Source organism: Crassostrea angulata, chromosome 5 (assembly GCF_025612915.1).
Source record: "Crassostrea angulata isolate pt1a10 chromosome 5, ASM2561291v2, whole genome shotgun sequence".
Lineage (NCBI taxonomy): Eukaryota > Metazoa > Mollusca > Bivalvia > Ostreida > Ostreidae > Magallana > Magallana angulata.
The window spans coordinates 6,620,792-6,634,004 of NC_069115.1; the positions used below are offsets into that span (position 1 = coordinate 6,620,792).

The 13,213-nt window shown below is 31.6% G+C and overlaps 1 protein-coding gene across 3 annotated transcripts in view; it reads left to right on the forward strand.

Annotated features, from left to right (window-relative positions):
- LOC128184662 (E3 ubiquitin-protein ligase MIB1-like) overlaps positions 1-4,227 on the forward strand; it is a 35,351-nt gene extending 31,124 nt beyond the window's left edge. For 2 of the 3 annotated variants that reach the window (XR_008243762.1, XR_008243761.1), the window contains exon 5: positions 962-2,431. Coding sequence is in view for 1 of the 3 variants with exons in the window: in XM_052854227.1 (XP_052710187.1) it covers positions 962-1,154; positions 4,206-4,227 (215 nt within the window). In the remaining 2 variants the exon portion in view is untranslated. Of the gene's footprint in view, positions 1-961; positions 2,432-4,205 lie in introns of those variants that run through there. The other variant, XM_052854227.1, reaches the window with a different exon arrangement.
- Positions 4,228-13,213: the final 8,986 nt, after the last annotated feature.

Here is a 13,213-nt window from a genome sequence, read left to right on the forward strand (position 1 = left end):
CTTCCGGCGGCCCGTAATAAGGATCTAGCCACGCATAGTCACTAGTTTTTTTTTCATATTTCAAAAATGGATACAACTCGGCTTATAACGCAAAAAGATACTAAAATTGGATGCTGTGGGTTACTGTTGCCATGGTAACCGAGGCTAAATATTAAATCCTACTTTTAAGCCATAAACATGTATCTACTTTCTGCCAATTAATAAAAGATATCAAAGACATTACACAAACTTTTTTATATTGTCAATTTTTATTCAATAGAAGAAAATAAATGGAGAAACTAACAATTTAATACTTGAAATTGGTTTGGTGCGGTTTTTGTAGGGTGACAATCAAATCTTCACAGCTATATTCATAATATCGACGCAATAAACATTTTATTTATAAAATATGAGATAACTATAACTATAGAAACCAGAGCAAGAAAAAGTGATAACTTGGATATTAAAGACGATTATTATGGGACGTTATATCTGATTTTTAAGATCTTTATCAAGATATTTTTGTTTTAAAAAAAGCTTTGTTATGCAACATATAATTAAATACTGTTTGTATGAAATGAGAGTAGCATTAAAAACATATACAGAAATTAATTCTTACTTTTTGAAAGATCCAAAAATTTAGATTTTTTCTCGAGAATATGTGAGGTAAGGACATTCTTGTTTTTTCTCAACAATAGTTCTCGACTATATATATGATTTAAGCGATTGACTAAACAGTTTTTTCCTTTCTGCCATGCGAGTCAAAAGCTTAGATTTTCTGGTCACTTTCTGTCTAGCGACCTTACGTCCAAAAGCACACGGTTTCTATTATGACTTCCTCGGAATTACTTAACCGATCCGTGGAAAGTTATCTATTCGCTTGAGTCCATAGTTTTTAATATACTTTATGAATGATGAAACAATAACAGTTTTAAAAACGTCAAAATACACGGGAATTTTTTTGTCTCTATTTTTTTCGTAGATGACGAAGACGTTGACGAACAAATATCAGGAATACAAACCAGGTATCGCTGTAAACGTTGTGAAGGAAAGTTTGGCACATGGATCAGCTCTGCTTGCGGGCACTTGATGTGTGAAAAATGCATTCGTCATCCAAAGTGTGTGTGTGATGAGGATATAAAAGATCGATTCCCTGTCAAGTATGCAGATGAATCGTAAAAGATAAAAACTTGCACCTTGACCAATCACATACATTAACCTTTACGCTTTTGGGTTAATGCAAAACTTAAAAAATTGCATGTGATTTGGTTTGATATCATATTATGTTAATTAATATTTTTATCATCTTATTTTTATATCCACTGAGTATTTAACCCACTATTTCTTATGAAAACTGTGTAATTCATAGCTCTATAGAAACTACTAGATATAAGGATTGCGATCACTACAGACAAATATACCTAACCCATTCATTCTGGTACTTTTGTAATCATTTTAAGCACGCGCACATTTTGTATACAATAACAAAACACAATACAATTTAAGTATTTTTGTAACGTTTATTCTAATTTTGTAAGGATAATGATAAGAAAGAAAATATAATCAAGATCAAACTAGATTATTTACAACGATATACTAGTACTAGTACCTGTCAAAAAAAACTACTTTTTTAAGTCAAATAGCATTTTACAAAAATGTCTGACATTAGTAATTTACATTTTGGTGCACATTTATATTTTCCCGGGGTAGGGAGGGGGCAAAGTCATAAGTCAAAGTCACAAAGATAATATTTTATCTGAACTTACAAAACTGATGTTGTACTGTAGCATGTAAAGTTTAATATGTTTTATAACCAACCAAACATATGCATTTCGAAGTAAGTACAGTGTTCAGTTTTATTGAATTCTGGGGAAAACTCCTGGAATTTAATTGTTCGGATAGGAGCCTTATGCGACTTGATATTTACATCCCGCAGACATATACAATTCAGCACTTGTGGCAATTGGTCCGATTTTTTAATCGATAAAATGACCAAAAGCAGATAAAGCAAAACCCTGGTGTAATACTATAAATATGTTTATATTTATAGTTACAACTATTACACACAAAGATGTGTATTTATTTGCTGTTAACATTTCTCGGGATAGAATATTTGCCTGTCGTAGTGGTGATGAATGGTGCCAAAAATTGAATAGCTTTGAGATGTATATCTCATATATCCATTTATTTGAATAGATAGGCTATTTTAACGGGAAACTAGCAACTGAGACCAAAAAGTTTGTCTTAATTGCAAAATAAATTGAATCCAAAATAACCCTGAAGGCGTTTATATGTATCCGATACTTTTATCTCACAAAGTATTTTAGAATAAACGCGTTTTGTATCTGTATTCCTCAGTGAAAACAACTGTTTTTGTTACATGTTATGTTTCCATGTTTCTAATTTGCTCATAAAAACTTATTTTATCCTTTGATATTAAAGTCATCCATTTAAAAAATCCAATGGCTCGTTGTTTTGTGTTAAAATGTTAATCTAATAGAAAAGTAACACACAGGTTCCATAAAGCTATCTACTTTTAAATGTCGTTCGAAATATGCATCAACTGACGTGCATTGCATGCAATACGATACATGTACAGATATATATATATATATATATATATATATATATATATATATATATATATATATATATATATATATATATATATATATATATATATATATATATATATATATATATATATGTGTGTGTACAAAGAAGGCCTTTTTTAAAAAAAAATCATTATGATCAATATTTGGAGTAAACTTGAATGCAGTGTCTATGAAAAGAAATTAATATTACATAGCATCATGCTCTTAACTTCCCTTACGACTACGACGTCAGGGTAAAAATTCTGAACATTGCAGCAGCCTAATCCTTAAGTAAGAAATGAACTTACTTTAGAGGGCTGGATCGCCGGGATCATCGTTTGTCTATATTTAACCTTTTAGACACATAGTTGTGTTTAAAGATAGGCAATTTTGAAATTTGTAAGCTTAAGATTTTTTTTTTCACTGAATAAACGTTGATAGTTCAAAATATCATATCTAAAAAGGTTAAGGCCGATTTGATAATTTAATTGATCCCGGTTCATGTAAGCTTTTTTGAACACCTGTTGTCCGCCGTTCATCCGTCTGTAAATTTTTTTTTTTACTTTTTTTTTCAAAATTACAAATCTCAAAATAATTATGAATCAATCTTTTGAATAGAAATCAGCAATATGCTTGACAAGTTTAACAGAGATGAAATGTGGTAATTTCCGGGACATTATGGAATACCATCTAAGAGAGTAAATATTATCAAGACCCTATACATGAATTAAGAATTCTTGGTGAAAGTGATGCATTAAACATACATATATATATATATATATATATATATAGATATATTTTACTGATCCCTTTTATGTAAAGACTGGAGTAAAACAAGGCTGCTTACCCTCGTTCATCCTCTTCCTAATAGTAATAAACTGGTTTACGAAGCAGGTATTTGACCAGCAAAGGGTAATCCAGTCGCAGTGGTCAGAAGATAAGAAGACCAAGACTTTGCTGACGACCTCGCCATATAAGACATCAAAGTACGACAAACCTATTATAGGGCATGGTCACAATTTTGATCAAAAATTATTTCTCCGATTTTAATGTTTACAATGCTTCAGTAAGGCATTTTTAAAAGGAAACCAAAATTTGAGTGTCATTTGATGAGTCATAAGCGAGTTACAGAGCTAACAATTCTTCGCTATGTTAACAAAGCGTTTGTATACATTTTGAATGTTGAAGTGAAAATTTCAGTTTTAGACCTAAAATGAATGTGTTAATCGTTAGGAACTGTTTATTTATGCTTAAAATGAATAATAAGATAGACAAACCAGCTTTAAAAAGATTTTTTACTGGTATATTGAACCTATGTAAACAAAAACAGGGCACGAGCCATGACGAAGAGTTGTAAGCCCTATATCTTGCTTAAAACTCAACGACTGGCTCATTTGATCATTTGAAATGCATTCCTAAAGCATTGCAAATAATAAAAACAGACTAATAAAATTGGACCAAAATCGTGACCATGCCCCTTTAATGAAAATGGGAAGTTAATACAGCTAAACCTTGACAGCAAGAAAACCAAACAAGAAATGAAGATTAAAGCTAGGAAAAGAGGGCCAATTATAATTCAAAGGAAAAAACTAAAGAAGTGATGTATTTCAAATTCTTATGGTCTATTATAAGTAAGACTGCTGGCTCAGACTAAGACATCAAAGCCAGAATAAGCAAGTCCTCTCAAGACTGCAATGATTAATTCAATAAAGGGTTCCACTTTCCTAGGTGAAAGCATCAAGATAGGAATATCAAATACCAAATTAAAATCAGTGCTAATTAAATGAAAAGAAAATGGGGATACATAAAGCAGAATAACAACAAAAATTCAAGGTATTTACCAATAAATGCCTACATGTAAGGCGTATTTGTTAAGAATGTTGGCTTGTAAATATAATAAATGAGTTCTTATTGGAGCGTACAATGTAGAAAGCAACAACCCTACAGATAAAAAAAGCGTAACAATAGATTGACCACACATGATGAAGAAAACCACTAAACAGTATCATCAGAGAGGCTGGGACTGGAACCCACAAGGTCATAGAAAACAAGGACAACCCCTGCATAGCTGGACTAAAACAAGACTGAGAAAGCTGAAAAGTATTGGAGAGACCTGCAATGAGTAAACATTCAAACCATGACATTTGTGAATACTAGATCGAGCCCCAAGAAGGGTTCAAAGCTCGACATAGATACATTGAGGGAAAAGGTTGGAAATCCCTTTTCTAAAGAACATGCATACATACAACGGACAATTCTTATCAATGAAAAGAAATATATAATAACAAATAATGTTCCAAAACGAAAAGTCTAAAGGAAAAATACAAAACAGAGGCAGAGCAAACACTGTCCTCTACAATTTTAATCAGTCATGTATTCGTTGTCAAATAAGAAGTGTTAGTCAGTAAAAGACAGTAGGATCGGGTGTCATGGAGGAGTGAGCATCCTCTTTTGATCGGTCAATAATTATATAAAAAGTGGAAATATTTTTGGATAGTCTTCTGTTTATAAGAAACAGGATATCAATGGGAAAATCATAGAAAGTCAGTTTTTTCACTAAACGTAGCACTGCGTTTCTTGACATTTAGACTGCGTTTAACTGAAATTCAATATCAGACTAAAGCTATTAAGCACATTATTAAGGAAAACCCTCTCTAGATATAATAAATGTAAGTAGTTAAAGTCGTAAATAGAATAGTGCGTTTAATATTTGATCCCTCTTTTGTTAAAGGAATAAGAAATCATTCTCTGAGTTTCATAAAGTGACAATTTTGGTCGGGGCATGATCATTTCCAACAAAGCCTGAACTATTACAACCATTTGTATTGCAAACTGACCTGTCTTGCACATACATGTTATTCGCATGCTATATGTGAAGGGTAACGTCTAACTGCAACAAAGTAGCTCTATCCGATTTTTTTTATGTCTGGTGTTTACTGTAGAGGGTTAAAATTCCATAGGATCTATGTAATGGTGCAAAATTATTTTATAAATGCAGTCAACTTTGGTTTGAAAAGAACGTTTATATCTTAGACTTTCTTTAGATATTTTTTTTTAATTCGGTTTGAACAAACTAACCGTATATAAACCAAAACCAGATAAAACACACCCCGCATGTTTACCAGTCGTCTTTTTCAGCAGCCATTACAGATCTTATGATTTTATAAGATTTACACTTGAAGTTTTGATGGGCTTGATACCATCAATGTCAGCTAGTGTAAATAAGCGATCTTACCTCATTCTATATCACTATAACATCATTTAAGGAAATGGTATATAATGGTAAATTCATATTTACCGCGTTATTTATGTTTAAAATGGGGGTGATTCCTATATTCAGTTCAAGATCTGCTCCTGAATTCTCATTGGCTGTCCCAAAATAAAACCGATCAAGCTTTAAGGTCAGTAAACATGGCGGACAAATTCACACACATAAAAATAATCGTTACATGGACTATACTTGATATCTTTGGATTATGTATGCCATACACTACTACAACGTTTGAGTTCAGGTAGGAAATACAAATGTTATTGTCATTTATGTACGATTTGAGCCGAAATCATTGCTGGAGCGAATCACTCCCGCACTTGCACTATTTCTATATATTTATTAAGACGCATTCTCTATAAATGCATATTTATTACGACAGACATCGAATAACTTAAATAAATTCCTTTTTAGTATGTCAATACCATTATACCAATTTTTGACTGTGTAGTTTCTGGATGAGTTTTAACTGACTTGTAAACTGACATTTGATGGCTTTTGATGCGTGAAACCTTCCGTATGATGAAATTTTGTTTATTTCTTTGTATTTCCGTTGTCAAAATTAGAAAGTAAAACATCTTTTTGAGTCACCATGTCACTTAAATTAAAGGTATATATGCCGTTTTAGCGGCATATTTGCGATGTTGAAAATAAGACCGATTTTTGTCAGCATGACTAGATATATCAACAAGAGGCCCATGGGGCCACATCGCTCACCTGAGCAACAATGGGCGTTCAAAAGATATTGTGCCATATGGTCCCTCGGTAGAAAAACAAAAAATAAATATTGTAAATTATTATGCCTTCTGTCAGTTTGTCACTATATATTCAATACTCATCTATTTTCGCATAGTATCAAAGGATTTATATAGGGTAAGCATACTATGCCGAAATAGAGCACGGCGAATATTTTCCACGAAAATCTTTCAAGCGCCGACAGCGGGATTCGAACTCACGACGCTAAAATCATTGATTCTAGCATGAAGCCCAACGCGTTACCGCTACGCTAAATTAGCCGTTATTATGAATATCGGTATTTAGGTATATAAAAACTACATATATACGACTGACATCAAGCAATTAAAATTATTCATTTTTCCAAAAAAAACTTCATTATTGACGGTAATTTTAAAGTTAAAGTTTCCTATAAACTTTTGAACAAATTGATTGAACATTTTTCAAAGAAATTCTACATGAGAATCACAAAAACGCTTTTTTAAATGACGCTTGATAAAGAATGTTCAAGAAAAAAAATTCACTGAGATTTCGTCTGCTAAACATTTCGAGTTTTCTCGGTAAGGCAAAACGTCTCTCTATTTCTTAAAAAGAACATAAACCTTTGTTGACTTTTTATTGTACAACAACTTGTTGATTAAATAAACAATCAAATCAATTGATTACCGTACACGTAATTTGAAAACAACAACAAACGCTTGCTTTTCCGGTGATTATTTTAAGGGACTTGTCAACACTCGAACGTCAGAGCTACTTATAGCAAAGCACGTCAGTATATTTAACAGTCGGCATAATAATAACAATAGTGTTGTGTTGTGCATGTACTATGCCTAAATAGTAGTCAGGGTTTGATACATAGTGCACTCGCCTCCGGCTCGTGCACCATGTATCAAACCCTGACTACTATTTAGGCATAGTACATGCACAACACAACACTATTATATAAGTATTCGAATTTTACACTTTTTTTTGTATACATGTTATTTTTGACATAGTACCTTCATGAAATACTATTTTTTACCAGAATAAGAAATTTCTACGCAAGATATAAAACTAAACATTTGGTAGAGGTATACTGTTAAGTTGTTAACTTCCAAATCCCTATATTTATTGTACTAAAAAAAAATAATAGTTATTGTTTTTTATTTTAAAAACCCTACATGTATAGATGTGAAGAAGAAAATTGTACCTCAATGTGCTCAATTCCTCAAATTAAAAACATTCAAAAATGTTATTTGTCTTCTCCATTATAATTAAATGACTGTTATTTACTTCGCGTACAAACCAGGATAATTTTCCGCTGTGATATTCTTAGGAATAGCGATAATTACTTTATCCCCGCAACAGAAATGTGTCAGAAATATGGAAACTGTTTTAAAGATGTCGTTTTTATTTACTCGTGTCTGAAAAACTATAAAAATTGATGTAGATTTCACATTATTTATTGTATAAAGAGAGGGCCCCAGAGAGTAGATATATACAGATTACTGTGGAATCATTACATTTTGTGGGGGCCAATTTTCGTGGATGACTTAAATTTTACAGGTTTGTGGGGACGTAATTTCGTGTATTCATATATATCTACAAAAGGGAATATGACTTTATTACCCTAATTCATCAATTCATGAAGGATGTTATTTCGTGGATGAGAGGTACCCACGAAGTCCACCAAAAATAAGCCACCACGAAATCTAATGATTTCACAGTATCATTCTTTTATTTTGTTTGTACAAGTATTTAACATACTCTAATTTATAGAGATTTTCTAATGTTCAACCAAAATTTCAGCGTCAGTTGTAGAATTATAAGCAAGATACAGAGCTCACAGTTCGCCTAGGTTTGATTCATATTTTGTTCACATGAGTTTATTACATTCAGCTTATGATTTTTAACTTGGTATTTCCTATTCAGCATTTAAAATGGAAAAAAAGAATGGCCTAAGATTTTATATTCTTTTATTCACCCAAGACCAGTTCACTGGTATTTGAGGTTCAAAATCAGTTTATACAAATGTACACAAACACAGTGAACGATCACATGAACAGTAGGAGTAATAATGACGAAAAAATGTTAAGTTTACAATACAATAAGATGTTAAAGTTGGTTTCTGAACGAACAGACTTTGAAAATTTTCTTAATAAATATTGACAAATTTTTTACTTTTTTAATCTTTAGTATTTAAGATCTGTGTACAAACATAGAATTGTGAGCAAATCTCTGTATCTTGCTTATAATTTGAAGCTTAACACTCAAATATGGTTAGTAAATAGAAATTCAAAACAATTAAACACAAGAAACATTTACTATAACAAATAAAGAACACAATTTATTTTTTCGAAATGAATCATATATATACATGTATATACCTACATATTTCCGTCAGCAATGTCAAACTTTATTTAAACTGAATAAACTCGAGAAAATGCCGAGCATCGCAACAAAACCTATTGCATTAAACTACCATTACGCAAAAGATAATGCCGATCGAATTACCGATAGAATGAATTGTATTTCATTATTTTTTGATACATCAGATTTTGCTTAATTTGCGCAGGTAAACAGTTAACTGTTTGATTTACCAAAGTCTCTGTTTGATTTGATACGTAAAAATCACGAAATAATACAGACGATAGTTCCCAGGTTACAAGCAGAAATAATGAAGACGAAACGAAAATCGGAACAAGCTAACATCAACGTCATGTGTGAAAACTGTCAATGCATTGAAATATTTAGCCTCAATTTACTTCACAAAATCGGCAACAATATATTTTGCATGTTTCAAAAAATTCCCTTCATACGCGAACTGTTGCACAACAAGCAAATTCATCATAGTCATATCGACCCTTTTTTCGTATAATGTCATGGCTGCTTTAAACAAAGAACCTCGTTTTAGAAGTATGGAATACGAGTCTAGGTAAAATGGGTATGCAAACCCGGGCCGGGGCAAAATAAAAGCCAAGGCAGATCGATAATCGTCAATTCCAAATACGCATTATTTTGCAGCAATATTTCCAGCGAATACAAATATACTATAGTCCATCAAATATCCTGAAATTTTAATGAGATTGGCAGATTAATAACTGCCAATCTTTGTTTTGCCCAGACCAAGTCTTGCCTACTCATTTTACCGGATGCCGGATTACCGGATGCCGAGCCCGAAGCTATTAAACTGATTGAAACACGCATTTCCTTTATTATTATTTTCGTAATAACTCAGATTTGAAACAGAATTAGCACTTAATTTTTGCAATTTATATTTTCCTTCCCATAAGGATAATTTATGCTAAACTACGTTGAATTGGAATCAGTAGTTCTTGAGAAGAAGATTTTTAAAAATGCACCCCCCTTTTTCTACAGTTTCAAGGTTTTCTCCGCTTTGAATACAGATCGGACTTTTATTTTTGCAATTTATATTCGCCCTCACATAAGGATGCTTTGTGCCAAATTTGGTTGAAATTGGATAAGCGGTTTTAGAGAAGAAGTTCAAAATGTAAAAAGTTTACAGACGGACAGACAGACAGACGGACAGACGGACAGACGGACGACGGACAAAATGTGATCAGAATAGCTCACTTGAGCTTTCAGCTCAGGTGAGCTAAAAAGTTTACAGAATTTTTTTATAAGCATTAGCGAGTTACCAGCCATAATTTATAAATGATTTACTGCAATTTAACTAAAGGCATATTTATGAACGATTGACGTTTGGTTTGGTTTTGCGCATGTACGCGTAGTTTAAGAAATATTTTATTCAAAAATATACATATAAGTATTTAAATGAATCTGGATTGAACAGCAGGCAATACAAGCCTATATTAGTTCTGTCCATCTGAGATCAAGGTATAAATATGTATAATACTAACAGTATATACTGGCCAAAGATTTACATGGACATTTACTAACTTCTTAATAAGAATATAGTAATAAAGGATTTAGATAAATAACAATATAATGATAGACAAAAGAGAAAATAGAACTATATATATATAAATATATATATATATATATATATATATATATATATATATATATATATATATATATATATATATATATATATATATATAGTACTAGTTATAGTATAATAGGCTCAGTAATTAGTATATGTTAAGTACATTTAGCACAGTGTTACTCATTGTTAATTTACATTTAATATCTTTTACTGTTTTTTATAAATTGATAAACTTGGTCAAAAAATGATATATTTTCCGCTAGAGATAAGCAATCATAACCGTGTAGTAAAATATTAATATCTTTTGGTATGTCATGATCACTCATGTATCTAAACAGAGAGTTTCTCTGAGTATTATAAAAATGACCATGAAAGAAAAAATGAAATGAATCTTCATAGGAGTACCCACATCTTAAACATTTTGATGATTCAACTAAATTGTGATTATACAAGTCTGCATTAAGGTTACTTGAAAAATTTCTTAACTGGCAATGAAGTATATTTAAATTTCTTTGTCCATGGTTGTAAAATTTAGATTTCATTTTATCTACAGGGTTATTGTTTTGCAAGCCTTGCTTAAATTTGGCTATACTTGTTGCAGATTTTAAACTGTTCGGCAAAGTGTTCCATAATTTAACTGTTGACGGTAAAAAACTATTTTAATATGCAACAATTTTGGTAATTGGAATGTAAAACAAGTTATTATTTCGTAATGAATAATTGTGTGAGACTGGGAGACACTGTTCAACCATATCATACAAATATTTGGGTGTATAATTATTAAGTATTTTATACATGAGTGTAACTTTGTGTTTTTTCCATCTATCGCTTAACGTTTCCCACCCTAATTCATTTTATTACTTAATTAAAGGGATTTTGTTGTATTATTACAAATTAAATATTTGTGTCTATTTTGAACTGCCGGTCAATAAACTGCGATTTATTAGGCCGCCGGTCAATAGACTTCGATCTATTGGACCGCCGGTCAATAGACTGCGATCTATTGGACCGGCAACGTATTTCAGAGCACGGGTATGTTAATGTTACATCCTTTCGATAGTTCTCAGGGAATGTTTATTTCTTTACATAGACGCTGTTTTTAGTACTTGGTGAAACCAAATTCAATGTTATCAAAATGGAGTATCAAATAATCAACAATTTTAAAGCTTTATATAAGGTAAAAGACTATTTAAAATCTAATGGGTTGAAGACTCCCCCTTCTTTGTGTAAACTAATATTAAATTGAGATGTTGTAATGCATGCAACACGTTTTGTGCATGTAAAAGATGAAAAAAAAAATCTGAGTATATTGCATAATGGCACGAAAACCATCTGCAATATGCAAATTGTAAACCCCGAAAACTAAAAAAGGAATTAGGTTATAAAACAATTATTTAATGCTTGAGCAGTCAATAGACCAGAATATTTTTCCCGAGGTGCAGGGAACAGCTCAGTATGATCTATTGCCCGAGGCCAACATTAAATAATTGTATAATATAAGTTTTGTCTTGAGAAAGTGCGTCTCAGTCCTGTAATGATGCACCCAGCCTCTATTTGTACACTTTCTAAAAAATTGCTCTGTTCTTGTGTACAATTATCCCATACTACATTACCATATTCTAAAATAGGACGAATAAAGGAAATGTAAATTTTAGTTAAAGACTCCCTGTTTAATTTATATTTAAGAGTACGAAGAACATTTAAACGTTGACATGCTTTATCAAAAATGTTTGTAATATGTTCAGACCAACTAGCATTTGATTGAAGAATTAGTCCGAGATGACAGTGATTTTGCTTACAGTCTATATAGTTTTATTGTATGACCAAAGGAGATATCTGGATGTGATTTATCTGACCGAGTGAAGTTAACATTTACAGTTTTGTTAGGGTTAAACTCCACCAGCCATTGTGTAGACCATTTTTTAATTTTTTCTAGATCATTTGTTAAAGATATTGCAGGTCCTATTGTATCAAAGTCTACAATTACAAAAAGAGAGGTATTGTAGCGCCGTCGAGCGGTAAACGGCTCTATACTATGAAATCCACAGGTAATTAACTCATATTTTAACTAATTCCTTGAGATAATAATGCTCCAACCTCTAAAGCATACTCTTGAGTTTAATAGAAACACAAAGTAGAATTATTAACAGTTCATTCACATTACGATAAAAATCCAAAGTTTCACAAATAAAATATCAAAACATCACTGGCTGAACTGCACATGTATCTCCCGCAATAGAAAAAAAGTAAGTCCCCCCCGTAATTTGTACCCGTTCTATATATACATAATATGCATTGCTCGCGAGGAGCAATCTTTCTAAACGGGGTCAACTACGTAATGACATTGCTCGCGGAGAGCAATGATAAATAACTTACGTAATAATTAAAACAGAAGAATAATATAATTTTAAAATACCGTTACACCTCCCCCTACTTAGGTTTTGACTCCGTTCAAAATGAATAATAATAATTAAATCTGCAATTAAACAATATCTAACTTAGGATAATTATACAAAATATTACTCTTTACACATTAAGCAGGGTATCGGTAACTCATAAATATGTAAAATGCAGCCAGATAATTCAACTCACAACAAACATAAATAAATAAAACATTAAACAAAATTGTACATCGCAGTTCATATATACAGTTCATGATATATACAAGTCAGTTTAACCAATGTTCTA